Source organism: Podarcis bocagei (genome assembly GCF_964188305.1).
Source record: "Podarcis bocagei genome assembly, chromosome: 10".
NCBI classification, from domain to species: domain Eukaryota; kingdom Metazoa; phylum Chordata; class Lepidosauria; order Squamata; family Lacertidae; genus Podarcis; species Podarcis bocagei.
Genome location: NC_138135.1, coordinates 25935597 through 25961492, shown reverse-complemented (window position 1 = coordinate 25961492; position 25896 = coordinate 25935597). Strand labels below are relative to the sequence as shown.

Genomic DNA, 25896 nt, shown 5'->3' with positions numbered 1-25896 from the left:
CAACTACGTTAGTTCTTGGTATGAGCTTTCGTGTGCATGCACACTTCTTCAGATAGAATTAGTTACTCAGAGGGATGTCTATCTTATAGGACTATTGTCATCAATTATAAATTGCCTAAATATGTGCTCGGTGCATGGGAGGACTGTGGTAATGTATTATGTTTGCTTAGGTTGTCTTTGACTGGAGACAACAGATACGGAAGGGGCAGTGAAAAGACATTGCTGTCTTGGAAAAGACAGTGGCAGGTTTTACATAATTTGTAGTAAATTGATCAAAGTGAATTATATTTATAAAGACTTGGTTGAAGTATGTTTGATTGGTATAACTGTACAAAATTGCACTATGATTATTATAAATATTTTTAAAAGGTAATAAAAGAAATCAAAGTTTGCTATCTGGAGCGAATAAAGCAAAGTCAGTGGCTGTGATCCAACACTCAGATTGCATAAGGCTGCAATCCAACACACACTTACCTGGGAATAAGACCCATTCCGCTCAAAAGGGTATATACCTCAGAGCTGAGCAGGGATGGTGCTGCAAATTCGATTGACTTTAACAGAATTTAAGCAGACTGGCTAATCTGTGCAGGACTGCAATAAGAGCTGGGTGCTGGCTCATTAGTGGAAGCAGTTAGATGGTGGAGAGGGTTAAGGCTTAATCAAAGGAGGAAGTTAATTAGTTAGTTTTATTTTGCCTTTCAGGAAACAAACGCTTCCAAGCCACTTTACAAGAACAACAAACAATATCAATAACCAGGACCCCTTCTACACAGGGCCTTTCTGTGGCTTGGGTGCAGGGAGTTGACAGGCAAAGCCCAGACATGCTTTGCTTACATCCACACTATTTTAACATTTACTTTGTCAGGGCTCCGCGCCCGGAAAAAGCACACCCCAGAACAATAGTTTGTTAAAGGTCCTGAGAATTATTAGGACACCCCCACATAGCTAGAATTCCCAGCACCCTTAACAAACTACAGTTCCCAGGATTCCTTGGGGGAGCCAGGCATGGCTGTTTAAAGTGGTACGGTACTGCTTTTAATGTATGGAGCATATGAGGCATTACATAATTCCTTCCTAAACAAAAACGTTTGTAGCAGGCACCAAGAAGAGTACATTGAAGGTGCCCCTTGATGTCACTAGGCAGGGAGTTCCAAAGTGTGCCTGCTGTTGCATTGAAAGACATTTTTCTTACAAATGCAAAATGAGCACTTGTGTGGCACCTTAAGCCGTGCCAGTTCCACAGATTGAAGTGGTTGGGTGGGCATATATGGGGTTATTATTTCAGTAAAGACAAAGCAACAAGCATTTGCTCATGCATTGAGTCTGGGATCTGCCTGGATGCCAGAGATGACCCCTTTCCTGATTTTGCTTGGATTATTTTGATGCTGCCATAAAGTAGCGTGGGCCACCAGCAAGGGCTTTTCCTGTGCTGTATTGCTTATTTTGGCAAATTCCTGGGCTAAGGTTGGGGTGGTGGCACAGAATCCAATTCTTTTTCCTCCAGATATTTTAAAGCCCCCTAAGAATCTGAAGTCCAAGATACATGCCTGGTTGGTCTGTGGATAAATCTAGATTTTTCCAATCATGCGTTTGGAAAAGAAAATCGAAAAGATCCGAACTGTGTGTGCTGAGACTTTGGATGGAGTTGCCTTTAAAAGAAATCTCTTGTCCCTGGTTCTTATTTGCAAACCTCACCAAAAAATAAATAAATTGGAATTTCAAAGCAAAGGGGGTTGTTTATTTATTTAGTGTGTGTGTGGGGGGGGAACTGCTTTTCATTTTAATCAAATGTTCACCAAGGAGGAATACTCCTGTGCTTGTCCTTTATGTGACCTTAATTTTGTGTTGCATAAAGTGCTACTGGGAAAGAAGGGCAGTTTTGTTCGGAGATTACAGCTGCTCCTTTCAGCAGAACTTCCACTGGCTTGGGGAGCGGGGAAGTGGCAGAAACTGCACCTGGTGCCTTCTTAAGTATTAATGGATGGGAGAGTGTGCATGGAAAGATTCTGGTGATTCTCCAGAACTAATTTGCGAAGGGAAGGAGGAAGAGAAAAAAAGGAGACCCTGCATCCTCGTGAGTTTTAATGACTTCCAAAGTTCTTATTCATCGCGAGCCATCACACCTTCAAAGTATTCTTATGATCTAATCCTCATTTGCTCCAGCAGAGCACACCGTACACAAGCCCATTAAATTGCAATCCTGCAGGCATTTTTTAAGGGGTTCCTGTCCGTTTTAAAATTCAGTTATGTATTTATTCTTTCTGTTTCTATTTTGTTTTCAAACCAGGGCAGGCCTCCAACTTATCTGGAACCAGCTGACATACTGTCATTGTTTAGGAAAGCGTACAAAATTATTTCCTCAAATGCCGGTTAAATGGTGAGAATCTCTTGTTGCTCTCCTCTGCATATTCACATTCATTCTTGACCACTCCTGCCCCCCACCCCATAGTTAAATCTAGAAATCTTTGGCCTTTTCCATAATGTGAAGTGAACCACTTGCTCTGCACGTTGATAGATTTGAGGTGACAGCAGGGATTGGTTTAGAGCTTTCTGATGTCACGGCGTTCCGTAAAGCAGGGACTGACAGCAGTTGTTTTTGGCTATTATCACATTTGATAACCCTTTTTGAATAGGTACAATTGCATCCATGGTGGCAGCCCCCCCCCCTCTGCTGATGCAACTCTGCAAGAAAACCGCCAAGTCCAGTCAGAGAATGTGTGGACACCAAATGTCACTCAGCAACAACTTAACACACTGAAACAACTTTGTCATGCCTCTTTCTCAAAAATATCTACTTGCCGCTGAATCGTAAGACAAGAGGAGAAAGAGAGGGTGATAGGAAAAATCTGATCGCAGAATTATTGTCATTACAGTGGTACCTCAGGTTAAGTACTTAATTCGTTCCGGAGGTCCGTTCTTAACCTGAAACTGTTCTTAACCTGAAGCACCACTTTAGCTAATGGGGCCTCCCGCTGCTGCCGTGCCGCCGGAGCACGATTTCTGTTCTCATCCTGAAGCAAAGTTCTTAACCTATTTCTGGGTTAGTGGAGTCTGTAACCTGAAGCGTATGTAACCTGAAGCATATGTAACCCGAGGTACCACTGTATTATTTATTTCATATATTTGTGTACCGTCCTCAAGGCAGTTCACAACATAAAATTCCAATATAAAAACCACAAAATACTTAGTAAAAATAACAACAAAAAACCAATAATCCCCCCTCTCACAATACATTTAGAAGAGCACTGGATGTCAATCATCTAGAGGCTGGGTTGTAGAGGAATGTTTATGCCTGGTGCCTAAAGGTCTATCATGAAGGTGTCAGCCGAACCTCCCTGGGGAGAGCATTCCACAAATGGGGAGCCACTGCAGAAAAGGCCCATTCTCGTGTTGCCACCCTCCGGACCTCTCATGGAGGAGGCTGCTTGGCAATTTGATGCTTTATGCAATGGTGGCTGGTACCCACGGGCTGGTAGGGCAGAAGGAAGGGAGACCAACAGTAGGGGGAGCCAGAGCCAATGAAAGACAGTTCTGTCCCCATCCTCTTCTCTGCTGAGTTCTAAGAGGACAAAACTGAGACCAAGGAAAAGGAAGCGAATGGCCAAGAACTCCCCCTGGACATGTAGTATATATGAATGCAGGCAGGTGGGGGCTGGCTGAGTCAGTGGGGCAGTGCCCCATTTGCCCTAATGTGCCAGCTCCCACTGCCTATGCCACTTGTTAAAGAGGTGCCACCGCAGCAATTCTCTGCAGACAGCAGCAGGATTGGACCATGCCTATTTCTTTAGTGAGAAGAGCATACAGCTTCATGTAGAACATGGCTGGTAAGGAGCCTACAAAGCCATGCATTCTGATGCTCTGTTACCAGCCAGGCTAGAAATGTGATCTTTTACAGAGCCACTTTACAATTTCCTCTATTTTATCGAGGGCGACTTGTCTCTGAAGGGACGAATGCCGACACAATGCTTCGTTTCCTCCTTGCTGTGATGTATGTGTGGCGCGGCGGCAGAAGACGGGGAAGAGAAATCGACTTCGGCTGGCCCGGCAGAGGAACAACTTAGCGCCGCAAAGATGCCCCTCGGTTACCGCGCCAGCATCCTAGGAGGACCTCGGAGGCCTTTTGTTCTCGCGCTGGGCGGGAAAGGGGACGATGCCGGGGATGCCGCCGCCGGGGCGCGCGGGGGGGGGGGTCGGAGAATACCGTCGCAGCGCAAGGAGGAGGTTCCCGCTTTCCCTTGCGCGCAGCTGAAGGGCGCCCCCCAACCCCCAGCTCTCCACGCGGCGCGCTCCCGACTCCTTCCCATGCCCCGCGTCCGCTTGGCGCAGCGCACGGAACCGCAGCGGGGAAGAAGGGAAGGAAGGAGAGGCGGAGCCGGAGCTGGTGACATCACGACGCCCCCCCTTTTAGGAGCCCGCCTTCCCCACTCCCCCCCCCCAAGTTGTGAGGCGGACGGGGGGGGGGTTGTTAATAAAAACGTCTCCTCTACTCCGCCTCCTTCCCGGCGCGCGCTCGCTCGCTCGCCCTGCACTGCCCAGCCAAGGAGTTGGTTGCGCCGCGCGCGCGCCTTCCAAGCTGGGCGCCACCTCTCCGGCTCGCCCGCCCGCGCGTACATACAGACACGCTCGCTCGCGCGCGCGCAGGTGTTGCCCTCTCCAGTCTCCTAGCTCTTTTGCGCTCTCTCTTTCCTTCCCCTCGCTCGCTCGCTCGCCCGCCGGCCGCGCTCTCCTCTCTTCCCTCCCGCCCGGGAAGCCGGAGGACGGGCTCCTTCTCGGAGGAGGGGCCGGGGAGGAGGAGGAGGGAGCAGCCAGGAGGAGAAGAGGAGGGAGGTTCCCCGTTAGCAACAGCGCCGCCGAAGCCTCCCCCCCCCCTCAGCCAGCGCCGCCTTCCCACGTGAAGAGCCGGGAAAGGCCAAGCAGCGAGCGGCAGCAGCGCCCCGCCAGCCGGCCAGCCTGCTTGTGGAAGAAGACGAGAGCCGCGGCCCAGCCGCCGCAGACCCGCTCGCCGCCTCCTCCGCCTCTGCCTGCTCCCCTCCTGGCATTACAGACCCTTCCTTGGCAACCCTTTTCGGCGCCCTGCTCTCGCCTTCCCTTTACGCGCAGCTCTCTCCCCCCCCCCTCATGTGACCTTTCGCTAGATTCCCCCCCCCCCTTTTGCAATTGTGTGCACCTCCCTTTCTTCCCCTCCCCAGTGCAAGACCTCCCTCTCCCCCCCTCTCCCCCAGCCTTGCATCGCCCCCTCCCCGTTTCAGCGCAGGCTCCCCCCGCTCTCCTCTCCATCTCTTGCAATTGCTCCGGCTCCATCCTCCCACGCCTTCCCGCTCCCAGTCTCCCCCCGCATCTCCCGGCAACGGGATACTCCGATCCACTTTCCCCTCTCATTAAGAGGATCGCCTCTTCTTTCACTCCGTCCCCTCCGCTTCGGCTCCCTTTTCTCCTCCTCCTCCTCCTCCTCTCGCTCCATAGTTCAGGCTCTCACTTTGCTTCTCTCTCCTGCCTTCCCCCACTTGTTCTTCGGAGCCTCCCTCCATCTCTCCCCCTCGCCTCCACCTGCTTCTCCCCTCTGCTCCGACCCCTCTTATTCCACAACAATATTTGGGGTGGTGGTGGTGGTTCTGCCTCGGCTTGGAGAGCCGGGGAGGGGGGCGCCTGGCTGTAACCCCCTCCCCATGCCTCTGACGCCCGCCCGCCTGCCTGCCTGTGTTGGATGCTCCAAGGAGGAAGCGGGGAGGCCTCCCGGCTCTTTCTTCTGGGGGGTGCGCGGGGGGGCCGAGATGATGACTTGATGCTTGGCTTTGCCATGGATGGGATGACATGCTTCATGGTTGCCTTGGTCACGCTGCTGCTCTCTTGCCCGGGTCCACCTTGGTGCGTTGCCCGCCGCCTGGTGCTTCCGACGGGTCTCCCGGTTCTGCTGCCTCTGCTGCTGTCTCTGCCGGCCTCTCTGGCTTCCCCGGTAGCAGGTAAGGGGATGTGGGGAGGCTGGCTTCAGCCCTGGGAGGATGCTACCTGGCGTCTAGGTGCTGCTACTCAGGCTTCTTTTGTTGGGACCCTGGAGGCCAAGATAAGCTTCCCTCTTGCAAATTCTCCTGTTTTGCGTTGCCAGGATATCTTGCAGTTGGCCACTTTTTTAGCATCAACCCTCTCTGTCTCTTCTTTTAGTTGTAATTGTGTTTCCCCCCCTTCAATAAAAGTGCCCCCCCACTCCACTTTAGTGGTGTTTTGGGGAATAGCCAGTGTAATGTTAAAAGATGTGAAGACAATGAAACCTGAACAGCTTCTTTTCTTGTGCTGTGCATGTGCTTTATGCACCACATAAAAAGGGACTGTGTCATTTTGGGCACATTCTGTGCACAGAGATATTTTTCTGGATGTTTTTATCATTGAGCATATACAAGTAAGCCAAAGCAATCTTTTATTTTTATTTAATGAAAGACACTCCTAATAAGAAACTCTTTTTTTTTTTAGGGTTACATAACTGAACACCCCCCCAGCAAAATAAATAAATAAAAAGGTAGCAGATGGGTCTATTGGAATTGAATTAAAATATAAGAATTGTGCTCCACTGTAACTTGCAATGGGTTTGGAAATTGGGTATCCAGTCCTCTATGACGTCATCTGAAAGCTGATGTACAGCTGAAGCCCATTTGAGATTTGCTTATTTCTGGGGAATGGTGGAGTATTGTTTTTTTTTTAATGAATGCTTTGGCACTTTTGAAGGTTTTAGTATTAGCTTGTAGTAGCATTTCTAGGATTCCAGATATATTCACTGGGAGCTCAGTGTGGAACCTCAGAGTTTGGAAATGAGGAAGGTAATCCAGTATACAACTTTGTAAGACTAAACACTGCTCACTTCAGAAAAAATAAACACCACGTAATGGGTCTGGTTTTTCAATTGAAACAATAACTATTGTGCTTTGTTAGTATTTTTTCAGTACTTTAAAATTGCAGAGACTGTTTTCATCTGATAATAGAAAAATATACAGAATTATAATGCAGTTGCTAAATTGCAGCAAATGGTTTCCGTATGCAGACACCCACTTGTAGAAGAACCCCCCCTTTCTCCTATTTGCTCTCTTTCTAAGAAAAGGAAAATGTTATCCTAAAGTTCACAAACCATAGTTGAGAGAGCAGTCACCACCTGCTAGTGTATGCTTTTGTTGAAATCAAGTTTATCTCTTTCTCTTTTTTATCAAAGATATTAATTTAAAATAGTACATCATAAATCTTTTTTTCAGCAGCCATCCAGAGAAATAACTGGAAAGAGTAATTTTACCATTGACAAAAACTTAATTTCTTATTAATAGCCAAGCAGTATTCAATATTTTTCATTTTGATCATCTTTTCCTGTCTTAGGCTGCAGCCCTAACTTCAGTTACCGGGGAGTAAGCCTCACTGAATTGAATATGATTTACTTCTGAATGGATGTAGTTAGAATTGTGCTGTTACTTCCTTAGCATTTGCATTTTATCCATGGAAGCTAACCAAAAGAATGACAGTAAGGGAAGGGACCATTCCATTAATCTTACTGGCCATTGAACTGGGTCAAACACAAGGTGAAAATCAGGTAATTTTGACAGATTTAGCATGTGGACTAAATAAAAGATACAACCGTGTATGGATATATTGGAGTTAATGGTTTTCAAGCACACAAGTGAGATGTTCAACATCAAAGGTGTCATTGGAAATATACTGTTCATTAGGAGGACACAGCTGACTTTTCCTATTTCATTAACATCAACTGGAAAGTATGACAATGGGCATATTCATGATTGTGGCATGGCTCTTGTTGCTAACGTCCAGCCAGATCATACGGTGAAAAGCCCTGTGAATTTTTTTTAAAAATGAAGTAGCCTCTCCAAAGTCATAATGAGGTTTTTAAAACGTAATTTTGGTTTCTTGGTCTTTAAAACATAAGGTCAGTGTTAAAAACTTCCCTCAGATACAAGCAAAGCATTAGAATTTCTCAGCAAAGGAAACTCTGACCTCTGAATTGTAGATAATCTATCTGTACTCTTATTCTTGGAAAGTGTTGAGTCCCTTCAGCTTGCTATACTGTTTATCTCTGAGCGTAATTCAAAATGCAATTTTCGACCCTTAGGTTTTGACCTAAGCAGCTTGGGCTTAGGGTATCTGAAGGACCTCTTAATTGTATACTCTGCCGTTTAATATTTTAAAAGGGAACTGTGCACTGTATGCTACCACTAATAGAACTTGGTAGGTATATGGGATCAGGCCTTCTGTATGGTTGACCGTAAGCCAGGGATGAGGAACCATTCGCACTCCCAGATTTTGTTGGTTTCTGTCTGCCTCGACCAGTACAGCCTGTGTCAGCGATGATGGAGGTTGCAGTCCAACACCACCTGCTTTAGGTTTTGCCTCTCTTCCCTAAGAGGTGCAGTTGTCCTCTTCACAGTGAACAATAATTTTAAACAATGAAACATCATAAAGTTATATAAGAAATAGACACACCATCCAGGCCAAGAGCAGATAACCAAAAGCAAGTGAGCTGGTGATGCAAGAGCTTGCCAATGCTTGAGCGAACAAGGATGTATTCTGTTGAATGCCTTGTCTAAGGAGGAGGAAAGCTTCTTAGAATCACCCCTCTTCAGCAGGTTGTTCTCTGATATTTAATTCCTGAAGTTTGTATGCTGAAGACAAGCGACCTCCTCACGTGTTCTTCCAGGCCAGGGATGAGGGAACATGCGGGGCTGCCCTGTGGTTTGACCCCAGCTCTCATCACCCTGACTGTTGGCCATGCTGGTTGCGTTTGATGGACATTGTAGTCCAAAGCATCTGGAGGTCACCAGGTTGGGGGTGGTAGCCCTAGGCACTAGGCTGGGGAAAATTGGGATGGGCTGGAGCTATTGGGGAGGGAGAAGGATTGGCAAAGATAATGGGTCTTGGGCTTCTCTTCAAGCTTTGAGGGTTGTAGGGATTTGGGCTGCACCATTTATAGAGAGAATGGAAATGTATCCTGTCTTTTTGAAAGACGGTGTCGAGGGCAAATGCAATTGGAGAGTATGGCAATATTTAAAAATATATTTTTAATTTTAATGTGTGTTAACCATTGCATACATATTACTGTTGCATAAGGTGGAAATAGTTCTTATTTCTTGCATAGAAAAGATGGGTGGTGTTCCTTTTTTAAGGCTTGCTAGGTAATTTATGTCTTTCAGAGTTTGCCATGCGTTGCTTTTGCAAGTCATCTCTCTTCTCCTATGCATCCAAGAAGTTCCAGCTTCCTTTGGCAGCTCCGTCTATTCTTCCTGATTCTCTTTTAGTCTCCTTTACCAGAACGCCTGTCTCCTTTCTTCTTGATATATCAAAATTTACTTCTCCACAGACAGTGTTCCTGCTGCTGTGCAAAGTCTGTTCCCTGTGCTTGTGCTGTCTCTCCTGTCTGCAGTGAAGACAGGTGTGGGAACAGTGGAGCTAGAGAGCTGGTGATTTGTGGGCAGCAAGGCTGGATGCACATGGGAAGCTGATATGATTACCCCTACCGCCACGAAAGCAGTGGGTTGTATCCCTCTAAGTTATCCTTTGAGTAGACCCATTAAAATTAAAGGAGCATAAGAACTGGTGGTGCATCTCTTAGTAGCTGCTTGAGCGTTGATATGAAGAAAACAAGAACTCCCAACTGTTGAAGACTGTGAAATAAAGCGGAATTGTATAGATGGTTAAACTAACTAATATACTAATGAAAAAATTCCTTCCAGTAGCACCTTAGAGACCAACTAAGTTTGTTATTGGTATGAGCTTTCGTGTTCATATACACTGAAACAGAAGTCACCAGACCCTTATACAGTATATAGTGAAAGGGTGGGGAGGGGTATTACTCAGAAGGGTGGTGGGAATGGGTGATTGGCTGATAGGTGTGGTAAACCTGTTGACGACTGTTACGACGGCAATTGGTCTTACAGGAAAAAGCAAGGGGTGAGATGGCTAAAAATAGCTTTATCATGTATAATGAGATAAGAATTCAATGTCTCTATTCAGACCAGGTCTCTCCCTGGTTTTAAGTTTGGTAATAAGTTGCAATTTAGCAACTTCTCTTTCCAGTCTTATTTCTGAAATTCTTTTGTCATAAGACAGCTACTTTGAGATCTTGTATAGAATGGCCTGGGAGATTGAAGTGTTCTCCTACTGGCTTCTCTGTCTTGTGATTCCTTATGTCAGATTTATGTCCATTTATCCTTTGGCGTAGGGTTTGGCCTGTTTGTCCAATGTAGAGAGCTGAAGGGCACTGTTGGCATTTGATGGCATACACAATGTTAAAAGATGAGCAATTAAATAGTCCTGAGATGGTATGCTTGATGTTGTTGGGGCCAGTAATGGTGTTGTCTAGGTGTATGTGGCAGCAAAGTTGGCATCTGAGTTTATTGCAGGCTCTGGTACCAGTGCCAAGTTAACTCTGGTTGTTGTATTATTGTGGATGAGGAGTTGTTTAAGATTGGGTGGCTGTCTGTAGGCAATGAAAGGTCTTCCTCCCAGAGCTTGAGAAAGAGAACTGTCATTGTCTAGGAGAGGTTGTAGATCTCTGATGATGCGTTGAACTGTTTTAACTTGGGAGCTGTATGTGATTAGTAGTGGTGTTCTGTTATTTTCTTTTTTGGGTCTGTCTTGCAGCAAATTCTCTCTGGGTATCAGTCTGGCTCTGTTGCTTAACTTCATCAGGCGGATATTTTAGTTCTAAAAAGGTTTGCTGTATATCTCTTAGGTGAGATTCTCTGTAGAGTTGGAACAGATGTGGCTGTAACGTAGGGCCTGGCTATATACAATGGATTGTTTGGGATGGTAGCTAGAAGCATGTGGATATGTTTGTCGGTCAGTTGGTTTACGGTATAAGGTGGTGTCTATACGCCCATCCTGTATTTTTATAGTAGTGTCCCCCAAAAATGTATTTCTTGCCTAGATTAACAATGAACCAATCGATGCAAGAAATACATTTTTTGGACACTACTATAAAAATACAGGATGAGTGTATAGACACCACCTTATACTGTAAACCAACTGACCGACAAACATATCTACATGGCATAAAAATGATTGATTTAGATTCTCCCCTAGTTGCTTTTCTTTGTTATGTGGTATGCTTAGAGGGAGCTATATCCCAGTCCTTACCAAACCATTAACCAACTGAGGAAGGTGAGCAAGATTTCCATTGACTGGCTATTGATATTCTTGCCACAACTAGTAATAGAAAGACCAGGGTGTTCGGAGATACTCTGGTGTCTGCATTGCTTTCTGTCGAAAGCAAGGCCAAGAATGGATCTGGTGTTACTGATTGATCTTTGATTTGAGAGATAATGGTAAGAGCCTTTATCCAAAAGCTCTATAAAACTTCTTTGATGTATTGGATGAATATTGATGATGGTACAAAAGAAAAAAGGAGGAGGAAAAAAATAAGGAACATAAGATTGTCATAGCTATTAATTTTAATGGGTCCATACTGAGCAGCAGTGTTAGATACAGCCCAGTGTGTGCAGATGTTGTGGTGTAGTGGTTAAGAGCGATAGATTCGTAATCTGGGGAACCGGGTTCGCTTCCCTGCTCCTCCACATGCAGCTGCTGGGTGACCTTGGGCTAGTCACACTTCTCTGAAGCCTCTCAGTTTCATTCACCTCACAGTGTGTTTGTTGTGGGGGAGGAAGGGAAAGGAGAATGTTAGCTGCTTTGAGACTCCTTCGGGTAGTGATAAAGTGAGATATCAAATCCAAACTCCTCCTCTTCTTCTTCTTCTACTGTAACTTTAGGATGGTAGTCTAACTCAAGAAGATAGCAGGCAGGAAGATTTGAGGCACCCATTGCGTTACGTACAATTGCAGCTCCTTCTGGGTAGTAATTCATCTTTAAGTACCCTGGCCAAGAGGCAATCCAAATGAACATGCAGCAAGAAATCTGAGATTCTTGGGAGCCTGCTGTAGTCTCTTTGATGGGGTGCGTGAATGTATGCTAATTTTCCAAATATTTTTATTTTCTGTTAACCTAAAGCGAAGAAAAGGTTAAATATTGGGACCCCAAATAATTACTCATTAGGTTGGTTTCACAACTAAAAATAACTAGATAGGTCATCTCTGCCTAGGACCTTCCTCCTTATATTCCACCATGGTAACTTTTTCTGGCTTGCTTGCTCTTCCCAGTTAAGACTGAAATCTTGAAGCCAAGGATATACTGTCTTCTTTGTGGTCCTCTACTATTTCCACATTGCAAACGGACTCCTGTTTATCCAGACTTGTGATTTATCTGTATATTTGGGATGTTCTCAAGGTTGTTCAGGAGAAAAAACACCAGTTCACAGAAATAAGTATTTTTAGTACATTAGCAGTGGCTGTCTTGTTGTTTTTGTCCACTGAGGATGATTCTTGACTTTCATGACTTTTCTGTTTTTGCTTGGTCTTTTTTATTTTATTTTAACATGCTGGTGAGATTCGTTTCTTCTGCTGTGTAATTATAAATCTGGCAGTGAGGAAAAGCTCATCGTCGTACTTTCCTGTTCAGCATGATGCCATTTAAAGAGCTGTCTTGTCTTGTATTCATGCCTGTCAGAGCTGCTTCAAGATCCTAGCTCACAGAGGATCACGCTAGCCAGCGGTCATTAAGTAAAAGTCTTTATTGAATTACCGTTTCCATTCTCACGCTGCTGTCTGCAACTCTACGTCTACTAGCTAGATCGGCGAGGCTCCGTCTGAGTCTCCGCCCCGTGCGCACCAACTTAATATCCTAGCCTTGCTCCACCTTTTCCTCCTGACTGTCCTCCTCTGGGTCCCTCTACCCCCCGGGGCTTCTTCCTTCCGGGATTCTTCTGACGCTGACCCGGACCCTTCTGCCTCCTTGCGCCGGGCTTTAGGACCCGGTTCCCTTTCGGGGCTGCTCACTGCGCCGCCTTCCTCTGCATTTGAACTTGGCGCGCGCGCCCAACCTTCCACTTTCCTCTTAACCGTTTCTTCGCTCCCCGATGGAGGTGTGGCCACTCCTGACTCCTGCCCTCCCTCCTGTGGTGAGCTGCCAGCGCTTCCCCCCTGGCTCCTTTCCTCTTCCCTGCTTCCTGGCGGTGACGCTGGTCCCGATTTCCAGCTGCTCCCCCCTGAGTCTCCTCTGGCTCTATCTTCCTGGGGTGCCTCCCTAGACTCCCCCCTTGCCCTGGCCACTGGTGCTCCTTTCTGTGAATCCTCTGATTCACTGGAAAGACTGGGAGATCTCGGGTCGTCGTCATCACTCATCCTTTCCTCTGTCTCCTCCCCTTCGCTCTCTGTTTCCTCCCTTGCCCGTGCCTCTGCACCTAAACCCCTGACATCCATCCCCCCCTCGAAGCCCCCCAGTCCCCCCTCCCCTCCTTCCGGTGCTGGAACTGGGGGCTGCTGTTGCAAAGGGACGAACGTCGGATATCGGTCGCTTCCCGTGGCAGGCCTCCAGCGGAACTCTTCCAGGTCTTCCTCTCTGCTCTCGTTGACGACAGTCACCTCCTCTTCCATCTCTGTGCCGCCGTGCTCGAAACCAGGGTCGTCCCCGAAAATGTCCATGTCCGTCTCTCCCGCACTACCTCCAGGCGGCGTTGCTCGGCCGGAACAGTCCAGCCACTTCCTGCGGAACTGCTCCTCCGGCCTATCGTCCCACCAATACGAGGGTTCTGAGACAGATCCCGAGGGTGACCCCTCCGGGGAACGGACGTCTCGTGTTGGTTCCTCGTCCGAGTCGAACCCCCTGAACGTGCTGTCCGAAAGCGTGGGCGTGAAAAGCCAGTCGTCGAAAAAGTCTGCTGGCATCGGTCTATGTGGGAAGAGGGCATGAAACTCGTCTTTGAGCAGAGGTTCGTCTAAAGCGTAGCCCGGCACCCAGCTGTTCGCACTGGCCGGGGTGCCCTCCCTGGCGAGAAAGTATTCTACCCCCTCTTCCCCCCATCTGGAGTCCAAAATCTCCGTGACTTCGTTGATGCGCTCCTCCTGTGCCACTCCCGCGTGCCCCGTTCCTTCTCTGAGCGGACTCGGCGCCGTTCCGGGTTCCTGGAACCTGTGCGGTGCCTTGTAGGGAGTGAGCACCGATCTGTGGAACACCGGATGCATTCTGGAACCCTCCGGAAGCGCCAGCCTGAAAGCCACCGGGTTGACCTGCTCTTCGACTTGGTAGGGCCCCAGTTGTTTATGCCCTAGTTTCTTCTTGGCCAACGACCTGGCCGGCACTGCGTGGGCTGCTAACCAGACCCAGTCTCCCACGTGGAGCTCTTCGCCAACCCTTCTGTGTTTGTCCGCTTGTACCTTGTATGCGTGTTTAGCCAGCTCCAGGTGGCGCCGCAGCTGATCGTGGACTTCCTGCAGCTCCGACGCGAACGCATCTGCTGACTGCGGCTCCCCTTCTCCCCTGCATTCCAGTCCCGGAAAGGTTCTAGGGTGCCGCCCGTTGTTGGCGAAGAACGGCGTGACGCCCGTGGATACGTGCTTCGTGTTGTTGTAGGCAAACTCTGCAAGCGGCAGGTAATCCACCCACGTCGCAGGCTGTTGGTTTGCATAACATCTCAGGTACTGCTGCATGATGGCATTGGCTCGCTCCGCTTGCCCGTTGGTCTGCGGGTGTCTCGCCGACGCCAGATTGATCTTGACGTTTAGGAAGCCCATCAGTTTCTGCCAGAAGTTCGAGATGAACTGCCGCCCGCGGTCGGACAGAATAGACCGTGGCAGACCGTGAACCTTGAACACGTGGTCTATGAACAGTTTGGCGGTTTGCTCCGCCGTGGCCACCTTAGCACACGGAATGAAATGCGCCATCTTGGAGAACAGGTCCACCACCACCAACACTGCCGTCTTGCCCCTTGAGCTGGGCAGATCCGTGACAAAGTCCAGAGCCACCCTTTCCCAAGGTTCGACCGGAGTTTGCAGCGGCTCCAACAGTCCAGCCGGCGGTTTGTGCACTGGTTTGGCCCTCTGGCAGGTGTCACACCTCGCTACGTAGTCTGCGACCTCCCCTCTCATTCCAGGCCACCAGAAATCCCTGGCTACTAATTCCACCGTCTTCTCCTTGCCAAAGTGCCCGGCCGTGGGTGCGTCGTGCAGCTGCTGTAGCACCTTGGCTCGAAGTTCGTCACCCGGCACGTAGATGGCCCCTTTACGGATGAGCAAGCCATCTCGTAGCTGGAAACCGTCGGCCGCTGCCTTGCCCCCTCGCACCTCTGCCATCTTCGTTTGTGCGAAGGAGTCCCCCTGCAACGCTCGCCGCACCGCCTCTAGGTCCACGGTCGCCGCGGCGCACGCCCACACTGTCGGTGCAAAGATGTGCATGGCGGCCGCTGGTGTCGCGTCCTCCAGATACTGTGGCTTGCGGGAGAGAGCGTCTGCCATGATGTTGGTGTCCCCCGGGACATACTCTATTCGGAAGTCGAAGTCCGCAAAGAACTCAGCCCAACGTATCTGCCTCTGGTTCAGGAACTGTGCCGTGCGCCAGTGTTCCAGATTCTTGTGGTCCGTGCAAACCTGCACCGTGTGCTTGGCGCCGATCAGAAAGTGCCTCCACGCCTTGAACGCTGCATGAATGGCCAGCAACTCCCTGTCCCATATGGTGTAGTTCTGCTCGGACTTGCTGAGCTTCCTGGAGTAAAACGCTCCCGGCCGCCACACGCCCTGCGGGTCCTTCTGCAGCAGGACCGCCCCCACTGCTCTGTCCGAAGCGTCTGTCTCCACCCTCATCGGCATGCTGGGGTTGACATGAAGCAGCTGCTCTTCCGACGCGAAGAGACGCTTGAGGGCCTGAAAGGACTGCTCCGCCTGCTCTGTCCAGATGAACTTCTTCTTCTTGGAGCTAAGGGTGTCAGTGATGGCCGCCGTCTGCATCGCGAAGCCCTTGATAAACTTGCGATAGAAGTTCGCAAAGCCGACAAACCGTTGGACCTCCTTCCGGTTGCGCGGGCTCTTCCAATCCAACACTGCTCGAACCTTGGCGCTGTCCATGGCGAGCCCCTTGTCAGACAGCTTGTAGCCCAGAAAATCCACCTCCGGCACGTCAAATTGGCACTTCTCCAGCTTGGCGTAGAGCCTGTGTTGCTTTAGCCTGCCCAGCACTTCCTTGACGTGCTTGTCATGCTCTTGCTGCGACTCCGAAAAGATCAGGATGTCATCCAAGAAACAGACGCACGTCTTGTAGAGAAGTCCCGCCAACACGTGATGCATAAATGCTTGAAAAACGTGAGCGCCATTTTGCAGTCCAAAAGGCATAACTCTGTATTCGTAGGTACCCAGTGGCGTGAACATGGCTGTCTTCCACTCATCACCTTCCCGCATGCGAATGAGGTTGTACGCCCCCCGCAGGTCCAACTTGGTGAACACCTTTCCCTTCCGTACCTTCGCCAGGAGGTCGTCGATGCGGGGCATGGGGAAGTCCGACGGCTTGGTCACACTGTTCAAAATCCTGTAATCCACTACGAGTCTTTTTTGGGGCGTGTCTCGCTTCTTAACAAAGAATACAGGACTGCCCCCCACTGCCTTAGACTCCCGGATGAAACCGCGCTCCAAATTATGATCGATGAAGTCTTTGAGTTCCTGCAGTTCGTCCTCAGACATGGAATACAGCTTCCCTTTAGGCAGCGCCGCCCCCGGCAGCAGGTCAATTTTGCAGTCATATGGTCTGTGAGGGGGTAGCCTGTCCGCCTCCTTCTCGCAGAAAACTTCCAGAAATTCTGCGTACTTGTGGGGAATCGCTTGCAGCGTGCCTAGCAGCAGTTGTGACTCCTCTTCCTCTCCTTCCTGCCTGGGTACGATGCAGTGTTCAGCACAAAAGGAAGAGCCGAAGACCAGCTGCCTCTGGAACCAAGCCATCGTTGGGCTGTGCTTGTCCAGCCAACTCATACCCAATACAATGGGCGTGTCAGACAGTTGAGTGACGTTGAAGCTGATGACTTCCCTGTGATTCCCAAGTCGCATCACCATTGGTGGCGTCTGCTTCACCACTTGCCCCCCTAGCAGCTCCCTGCCATCCACCGTGACAACCTGCAGGGGCAGTGTGGCCGGCAGCAACTGCACAGCGTGCCTGTCGACAAATTCCTGCCCTATAAAGTCCGCGTTGCTGCCAGAGTCGATGGTGATTGGCACGTCCATGGTGATTCCATTGGGCAGCTGGAGAGATGCTGTGAGCCTCACTACTGGTTTGGGCGGGAGGGGGTTCACTGGCTGTAAAATTTCTGGGGACTGCGTCACTAACACGTCTGGCTGGGCCCCAGTGCCTCTTCCTCCAGCCAGACATCGTCGTTTCCCTGCTGTGGTCCTCCCTGCTGCGTTGCTGCAGTCACCATTGCTGAGGCTGCAGTAAGCTTGTGGGGCCTCTGGGGACACTCTTTCGCCATATGCCCTGGCTGCTCACAGACGTAACACTTCCTGGTCCCTCTAGGAGGCTTCGCCTTCACTGCTGCCGGTGCTAGGGCTCTGGTTGCTGACTGAGCCCTTGCACCTCCAACCTCCATAGGTTCGGCTCCTCCTCCTGGCGGAGGCGTGGATTGCGCCCGCGCTGCTTCTCTGGGAAAGAAGGAGGGGCCCCCGGCTGGTTCGCGCCCTCCCCGTCCTTCGTCCTTGCTCCACGGACGTCCTTCCAGCCTCACCCCCACGGCCAGTGCCCTCTGAACGACCTCCTGGGTGGTTCGGGGTCTCTCCCCCCTCGCTATCTCATCTTTAATCGAGTTGTGCAGTCCCTCCCAAAAGAGGTCTCTTACAGGAGCCGAATCTCTGTCCCATTCCAGGGCGCTGACCAAGGCGAAAAAGCGGGCATGATACTGTCTGACGCTGGCCCTCCCTTGTCTCAGCCCATGCACCTCCTTCCGTGCAAGATCAATGTCAATACTTGATAAGAAACACCCATCCATCGCTTTAATAAAGGCATCCGCATTCTGGAGCGCCGGATCGTTATCTCTCCATAAATTGCGCAACCATGCTTTCGCCTCCCCATGCAGATGGGACATGATGAACCCCACTCTCTCCTGTTCATCTCTAAAGTCTTTATGCAACAGTTGCAGTGCGCACAGTACGTCGGCTCTAAAGTTGGGATACTGTTGCAGGTTCCCATCGAAGTGAGAGAGCAGCCCGCCTGTCCGTCTCGCCAACCCAATTCCCTCCTGCCGGGGTGGTTGCTTTGCCAGTACGTCTAACCTGACCTGGAGATCCCTGCAGGCGGCAGCTGCCTCGTCCTCTCTCTTCCTGGATGCGAGAACCTCGGCGTTCAGTTGTGCCACTGCTTTTCTGAGGTCCTCTATCTGCTGCTCAGCCGTCATGTCTCCTGCCGTTCGTGAGCTCGCTAGTGGGCGCCTGTTTCTCTCCCCTCCTCGAGGCTGCAGATGCCCACAATGTAGAGACGGAGCCTACTGTCAGAGCTGCTTCAAGATCCTAGCTCACAGAGGATCACGCTAGCCAGCGGTCATTAAGTAAAAGTCTTTATTGAATTACCGTTTCCATTCTCACGCTGCTGTCTGCAACTCTACGTCTACTAGCTAGATCGGCGAGGCTCCGTCTGAGTCTCCGCCCCGTGCGCACCAACTTAATATCCTAGCCTTGCTCCACCTTTTCCTCCTGACTGTCCTCCTCTGGGTCCCTCTACCCCCCGGGGCTTCTTCCTTCCGGGATTCTTCTGACGCTGACCCGGACCCTTCTGCCTCCTTGCGCCGGGCTTTAGGACCCGGTTCCCTTTCGGGGCTGCTCACTGCGCCGCCTTCCTCTGCATTTGAACTTGGCGCGCGCGCCCAACCTTCCACTTTCCTCTTAACCGTTTCTTCGCTCCCCGATGGAGGTGTGGCCACTCCTGACTCCTGCCCTCCCTCCTGTGGTGAGCTGCCAGCGCTTCCCCCCTGGCTCCTTTCCTCTTCCCTGCTTCCTGGCGGTGACGCTGGTCCCGATTTCCAGCTGCTCCCCCCTGAGTCTCCTCTGGCTCTATCTTCCTGGGGTGCCTCCCTAGACTCCCCCCTTGCCCTGGCCACTGGTGCTCCTTTCTGTGAATCCTCTGATTCACTGGAAAGACTGGGAGATCTCGGGTCGTCGTCATCACTCATCCTTTCCTCTGTCTCCTCCCCTTCGCTCTCTGTTTCCTCCCTTGCCCGTGCCTCTGCACCTAAACCCCTGACAATGCCTGTTATGACATTGTTATATTTCATGCCTTGTTTCCAAAACATGTTTAAGGTATTTTGCCTGAGCTGCTTCATTGCTTATCACATTGATGAAACTGGCAATTTCTATATAAGCTACTTGCTTATTTCATTGCCTCATTTAACCAGTAACAAAGTCATAGTCTACTTTAAAATGCTGTACTGTGTTACGATTAGCAAAACTAATGGCTTTTATATTAGATTGAATCGTCCTTTCACCTATCTCAAGAGTTACCTCATATCTACCAATCCTAGAATAATTATTGTGTTATATAGAATAAAATTGTCAGCTTATACCAATTAGTGATAAAGTTTCCAGATTTGTAAAACATTTTTTTTTCTGAGTAGGCATGTAAACTAATTGATTGCTACTAGAATGAAAGTATACCTAGTAGGGCTTTTACTTGTATTATGGTTTAGTGTCACTCCATAATACAGAAATAAAACACCTGTACTGTTGGGTTCACATTCTATATTCATAATAATCCCAATAACATTTGATTTAAAAATTGAGGGTTTTTTTGTCTCTAGTTTGTTCACTTTACATATAAAAGCAAGCATTAACTCGCTGACCATGGGACCTTTAGCCTAAGGCCATGATTTTAATTCATATAACCCTGTTCTAAAACAGCTGCATTTCTGGGCTGAATTCAAGGTGCTCTTGCTAGTATTTAAAGCCTTAAATGACTTAGGTCCCAAATATCTTCTTCCCTACAGTTCATCTCTGGTGCTGGGATCAGAATGGGCCTTCTTGGTAGTTCTGCTGCCCTCAGAAGTTCAGAGGTGGTCAAGACTGGCAGCCCAGGAGACAACATTCTCTGTGTCAGCCCCTAAGTTGTGGAATTCCTTTCCCACAAATATGTATTCAATACCCTCACTATCTAGTTCTCAGCAGATGCTGAAGATGCAACTCTTTAGCCTGGTGTTTTACACCTGAGATGTGTGTTTCTAGGATTCAACCTATTTCCATGACTGTAAATTTGTTTTAACTGTTTTTAGTACCGAATCTGAAATGCTTGTAACACACCCTGAGACCTGTTGATGGTGTAATAATAATAGTTAATGCATAATAATGTATAATTTTATTTGTATGCCACTTTTCCATAGTTCAAACCATGCTCATGGTGGCTTACAACATGAAAAAATGCACAGTTCCAACATAACTAAAGTAGTCATTAAAAATATACAACCAAATTTCCACTAAAATCATAAGATCTAAAAGAAAGATACAAAAAACCTAAAATCAATAATAGCAAAAACAACTCCCAACAATGCCCCCCTCCACAAACAATATCCCAGCGCAATAGTTTGTCCACCTCTTGTAGCTGGAGTCAGTCAAGACACCACTCTCCCAGGCTAGGTGGAAAACGGCATGCAAGGCAGGGAGCAGGTCTTCCAGGACTCTCAGCCAAGATAGTAATATCAATAGTAATACTAATAGTATTCACAGACATGTGCTTCCTTCCTACAGTCCCAATTTCTTAACTCTCTGGTTTGGTCTAACCATAGTTTGCTGTTACATCTGAACTGTGCATAGTTACCGTACTCTTCATCCTGGAACTGGAAATCCATTTCATTATTTTTTTTAAATGATATTTATTAGAAGTTTAAAAATTACAGAAAAAAGAAGAAAAGAAAACAACAAAAAAATTAACAGGACATACATTACAATATATAAAAACAAAAAACAATACAACAATATAGCAAAAAAGAACAATAACATTAAAACACACATCCAATATTCCATATCATTATCTTTCATTTACTTGTTTCATTGACCTCCTCACACCTCCCTTTTTGTATTCTAGTTTAATTAATTGTTTCAGCAAATTCTTTCTCAATTTTTGTTGTATAACAGTCTAACCTATTAATTAACTCAGCAAATCCTTTCCATCTTTCACTATATTCTGTCATTAAATTTACCTTAATTTATTTTAACCTTATCTTACCATAAAAAGCCTTAAAACTTAAAACTTAATACTTATTTGTACATAACTCCTTATGTCATTTCTACTAAAGCCAAATAGTTTCATTCCAACATTTTTCCTAACACTCATTAATTTTACCCTAATTCTCAAAATAAATTTTTTAAAACTTTCTTCCAATCTTCATCCAACGTCTCTTCTTCCTGGTCTCGGGTTATGTCAGTCCTTTCTATCCATTCCATCTAGTCCATCAACCTGGTGATCTTGTGTCCGAGGCTCTAAAGTCTTTTCCATGTCCCTTCTGCAGATCTTCTTCTTGTTTATACCTGCACTTTACTTTGTCTTTTGTTGATCTTTTTCTTAATTTCTTTCCTTTCTTATTGAGGAGTAGGTCTCGGGGAGACTCCAACCCAACAATATCTCCATCCCCCCTCGACAGGTCAGCCCATTCTCCACAGTCAGCACTGTAATCCAGAAAGTATTTAAAAGCATGTTTCAAAGTCCCTCCAAAGTTAAGAGCCACCACAACTCCAGACCCCCCCCGGCCCAAAACCAAATCCCCAAAGCCAAAACGTCCCTGCCTAGGGGGATCCAACCAACTTCCCATCTCCAAGCCAAACAATGCTCCCTCTCTCCAAATCTGACTTTCTCCAGGTTCAGGCTTCAAAAACAGCAGCTTATGCTCCTGCAGGGCCTCAGGTCTCTCCATTTGTATTACTTGAGGTTCAACAACAACCTCCTCCATTATCTTCTGCACTTGCACTTGCCCTGTCAAAACAGATTCCTGGGTTGGTTCCTGAATGGTTTCTATGTGAGTATTCACTGTTTGTCCAAAATTATTGACTGCAACAGTCATCAAATCCATCTTCTCATGCAGCTGCTCCAACAAAGCGCTTGTCTTGCAAAGGGCAAGCACCAAAACTTCTTCTAAACACATTCTTATCCAAGGTCAAATGTCTGGTCTCACGATCCTTAATCTCCACAGCTGTGAAATTCCCCGGATCGACTCCAGCAACAGTTTAACAAGCTCCCTCTAGAGGAGACAATTTCAATTTGTATCCATCTTTTGAAAGCAGGTACAACAAAACAAAATTACTTTCATTTTTCAAATATTTTGTTTCTTTTGGATGCAGAAGGCAACATTGGGATCAATATGTTTCTCTTTTTTAACTATCTGTCAAAAGACGTTCCATTCACAGTCAATGAACTTCCCCCAAAATTTCTGTCTCTGACACCCCGTTCCCAGGTTTGAGACGGTGGAAATTTATCTTTCTTTACTCTCTCCTGCAGGCTTAAACAATCTAAGATTCCCCCCCCCCCTTCTCCTGCTTCCAAGAGGGGTTTTGGTGGTTTTAACTGAAGGAAATTTAGTCCTTTATATACGACTTTCCAGACTTTAGCTTGCAAAATTTTTGCTTCAGTCTATTTACAAAAGTGGAAGGCGGACTTCCTGTTTAGAACCTTCCCGCTTCGGTGCCAAATTAAAATGTTTCATAGTCCAATTTTTTGTTCTACTCACGGGTACTTGTTTAGAGTCCAATTGTCCACAGGAAAAAGTCAGTGCTCTCCGGCAACAGCTGTGCGGCTTCACTCCGTAAAAGTAGCAGTCGATTCAAAACACCGCGCCACTCACCCCACTTCGCTTCGGATCCCCGAAAAAGGGTTTCCCTGCGAGTAGGGGAGGCGCTCTTGGTGTCAGCCGAATCCCACGTTCCCAGGCTTCCTCCGCCTGGGATTTTTGAGGGGTCTCCGCCTTCGCCGCACTGGCAAGACCCGATTTTCGCCGAGCGGGTTCCTCTAGGTCAGAGGAACTCCGCCATTGCCGATGGCGCTAGCCCGGAAGTCCTGGAAATCCATTTCAATTTCAGGTTCCAGTTCCATTTCAGAACAAGCCATTGTTTGCAGGATTTGGATGTAACGGCAAACAACGATTTGATCAAATGAGGGTTTTTACGTAGGGAATTAGTGTTTCCCTCAAGCCTGAATGGCAGGCATGAATGGCAAAACCATAGTTTGGCTTGATTCACATGTAATGGCAATGGTTCAATTACCGGTATGTTTTACTCAGAATAAACCCATTGAACTCAGTGAACCTAATTTAGTCACATATATTAATGCAAATGAGTGTACTCTGAGTAAAATCTAGTTGAACACCACTCAGTGTGCGATAGTCTTGGATTCAGTTTAAATAGATTGTGAATATAGACTTTGATATTTAGTTGTTGCATTCAGATATCATTTTAAACCAGATAATGTTTAAGGATTCTTCTGTGTTTCTTTTATTTATTTATTTATATTTTTAAAAAACTGATTTAGTTCAAGTTTTTATATTTGAAAAAAAAAAAGCCCACAGTGATTTTTATATACCTTCAGTTTACAAGTTATAACATATAACAAATTCACACTGGTCCTGAATCAAGGATCATTTGGTATGCATTTACTGAACTTGGAAAATTTATAATCTTTTTTTTTTCCAATTCACAAGAATTCTCAAAGTGGGGAACGATTTTTTTTAAAAAACAACAACCTTAAAAACACAATATAAAAGATACAGTAGCATGGGATCTACTAAATATATAAATTAACCCAAAGGCAGGTTATTAATTGTACAGGACAAATGATGAAATAACAGATTGCCAACAGATTGCTTTTAATTGTTTTCTACAGGGCTAAATTTCCCATTAATCTCTAGTTACGAGTGAATTTATGTATCATTTTTTAGAAGTGGGATAATAACTGCTCTTTTCTGTTTCTTCAAAGATGGATTATTTTACTACTTTACGCCCACCAACCCCATCTATATGCAGCTCTGTGTAGCTTTAATTTTGCTAACAGCAATGTTGGCCTAAAGTTCAATCTTCACTTCATGTGTTCATTCAGATAATTAGTGATGTCTATTCCATGCTATTTAAAGGAAAAAGGTTTAGGCTGTGATATGAAGTGATATGGCAAATGGTGTCATCAATAAAACTATGTCCTCTGGAAGGAGGAAACCCATGTTGCCAGTCTGGGCTCCTTTGGGCGTATGGGTGGGAAATAGATTCAGTAAAAAAGAAAGAAAAAGAAAATATATACTTTGGAAGCGCAGTTTTGAGGCATATATATTGATTTTAAAGCAAACCTCCTTTTTCCGGCTGGGTAATCAGATTTTGCAACATGAGTCTATAGTGAAGATTTCCCTTTACCCTTTACCCTTTGCCCAAGTAAGAACTTCGCTGAACATTGAATGGCTGAAAAATGCTCCTTTCAAACAGTGCTTTGAAAACACTTTACTAAGTAAAAAGTAGCAGTGCTCTCTACAAACTATTGTATAGTAATTTTTGCCTAAATTCTGATGGTAGCTTTCCTAGTGACTGTTCCCAGATTGTGTAATTCTCTTCCATGGGAAGCTAGGTTCTTTTTGCTTTCCTTTTGCAGGTAGGCAAATACTTTTTTTTATTCCGACAGGCCTTTGGCCACTGATTGACTGTTGTGGCAGCCACTTCTAAGGGTGGACATTCTTCTTCTGGTCCACTGTCCCCCTGGTACTTTAAAATGGTTTTAAGAGTGCTGTTTTTAATAATTTTACTTACTTATTTAATCAGTTTTTAAAATATTGTGTTTTTTAAGCTGCATTTGTTTTTATTTACACGGTGGGTCATCTTGGGCCCTGCACTGCGCGGAAGGAAGGCAGTACAGGCGGGGACCATTTTGCGCAGGGGTTCCAGTTCCTGCTGGAGCATGTGTAAGCATCCTACGCCCCATTATTCCCCGCCCCTGTTGCCCTCCTCTCCGCCCCTGTTCTGCTGTCCTCTGGGTCCAAAAGGACCCGCACGTCAGCCATCACATCAGTTGGACATGCCTAACGTGGTCGCCGCCTGTATGGCTTTTTAAATATGTGGGAGGGGGCTATTAGTTTGTTTTTTGTTTTATTATGTATTTCATATTCTCATTTTGTATTTTCCTGCTGTGAACTGCCCTGGGATCTTTGGATTAAGGGTTGTATGAAAATTTAATAAATAATAAGGAAAGGAAAGGAAAACACAGTGTGGCTGAGCAGTAGACGCTGAGTTCAGCATAAGACGCCAGGGCAAAATTGCAGAATGTTGTTTGTCACCTTGAAGGATGACCAGGCACTCTTGTGTGTTTCATCCTACCTGCTCCTTTTAGGTTGTTGCCAGGCTTTACTTGGCTGTCAAGAGTGTCTGGAGTTGCTGATCTCAACAAGACATTATATTTATGGGCCACTTTCATTAGCGGAAAGACATAGAGGGCTGATCAACAACAGCAGCGATCCTTCCCCATCACCCCCGGCATTGTCTTGCATTCTCCACAGAGCCTAAAACAGAACACCCATAATTTTTCTCTTGACGCACATGGACACAAAAAGCACCGCTGCACCAGCCTACAAAACAAGATTTATAAGTGACAGTTGGCTGTTTGCTGATAAGGCGGCTCATGGGAGGTTTATATTTTAGCCTGGGTTTTCAAATTGTGGTGGTTGATGTTGCATGCAGGTCGATAACACACAGCAAGCTATATATATTTTATAAAAAGTCCCTGGAACCTCTTTTTCTTACACTGAAATTACAGATGGACTGTAGTGCACCTTGCGTGTTAAAAATTCTAGTCCATAATAATGTTTCATTCTTTGTAGGGTTCAGTAGGAATAGTAGGGGACCCTAGCATGTGACTGAAGCCCGATCCCCCCATTTTTTATGGTATACAGATGTGGGGATTTACTTGCACATGTGCCAAAGCAGTCTAGCTTGTGGAACAGTAACCCATACACCTGAGAATTTAGGACATTAGCTTAGTACATGAATGCCTGACTTAGTGTTAGAAACTCAGATATGTAAGCTAGAGGGCAAATGGCTCCTTAAACCA

The 25896-nt window shown here is 47.0% G+C and overlaps 1 protein-coding gene across 5 annotated transcripts in view; it reads left to right on the top strand.

Moving 5' to 3' along the window:
• Positions 1-5700: 5700 nt before the first annotated feature.
• KIAA1549 overlaps positions 5701-25896 on the top strand; it is a 113172-nt gene continuing 92976 nt past the window's right edge. For all 5 annotated transcript variants that reach the window (XM_081212216.1, XM_081212215.1, XM_081212214.1 and 2 more), the window contains exon 1: positions 5701-5960. In XM_081212216.1, coding sequence (XP_081068342.1) covers positions 5705-5960 — 256 coding nt within the window. In that variant the 5' untranslated portion in view covers positions 5701-5704. The remainder of the gene's footprint in view (positions 5961-25896) is intronic.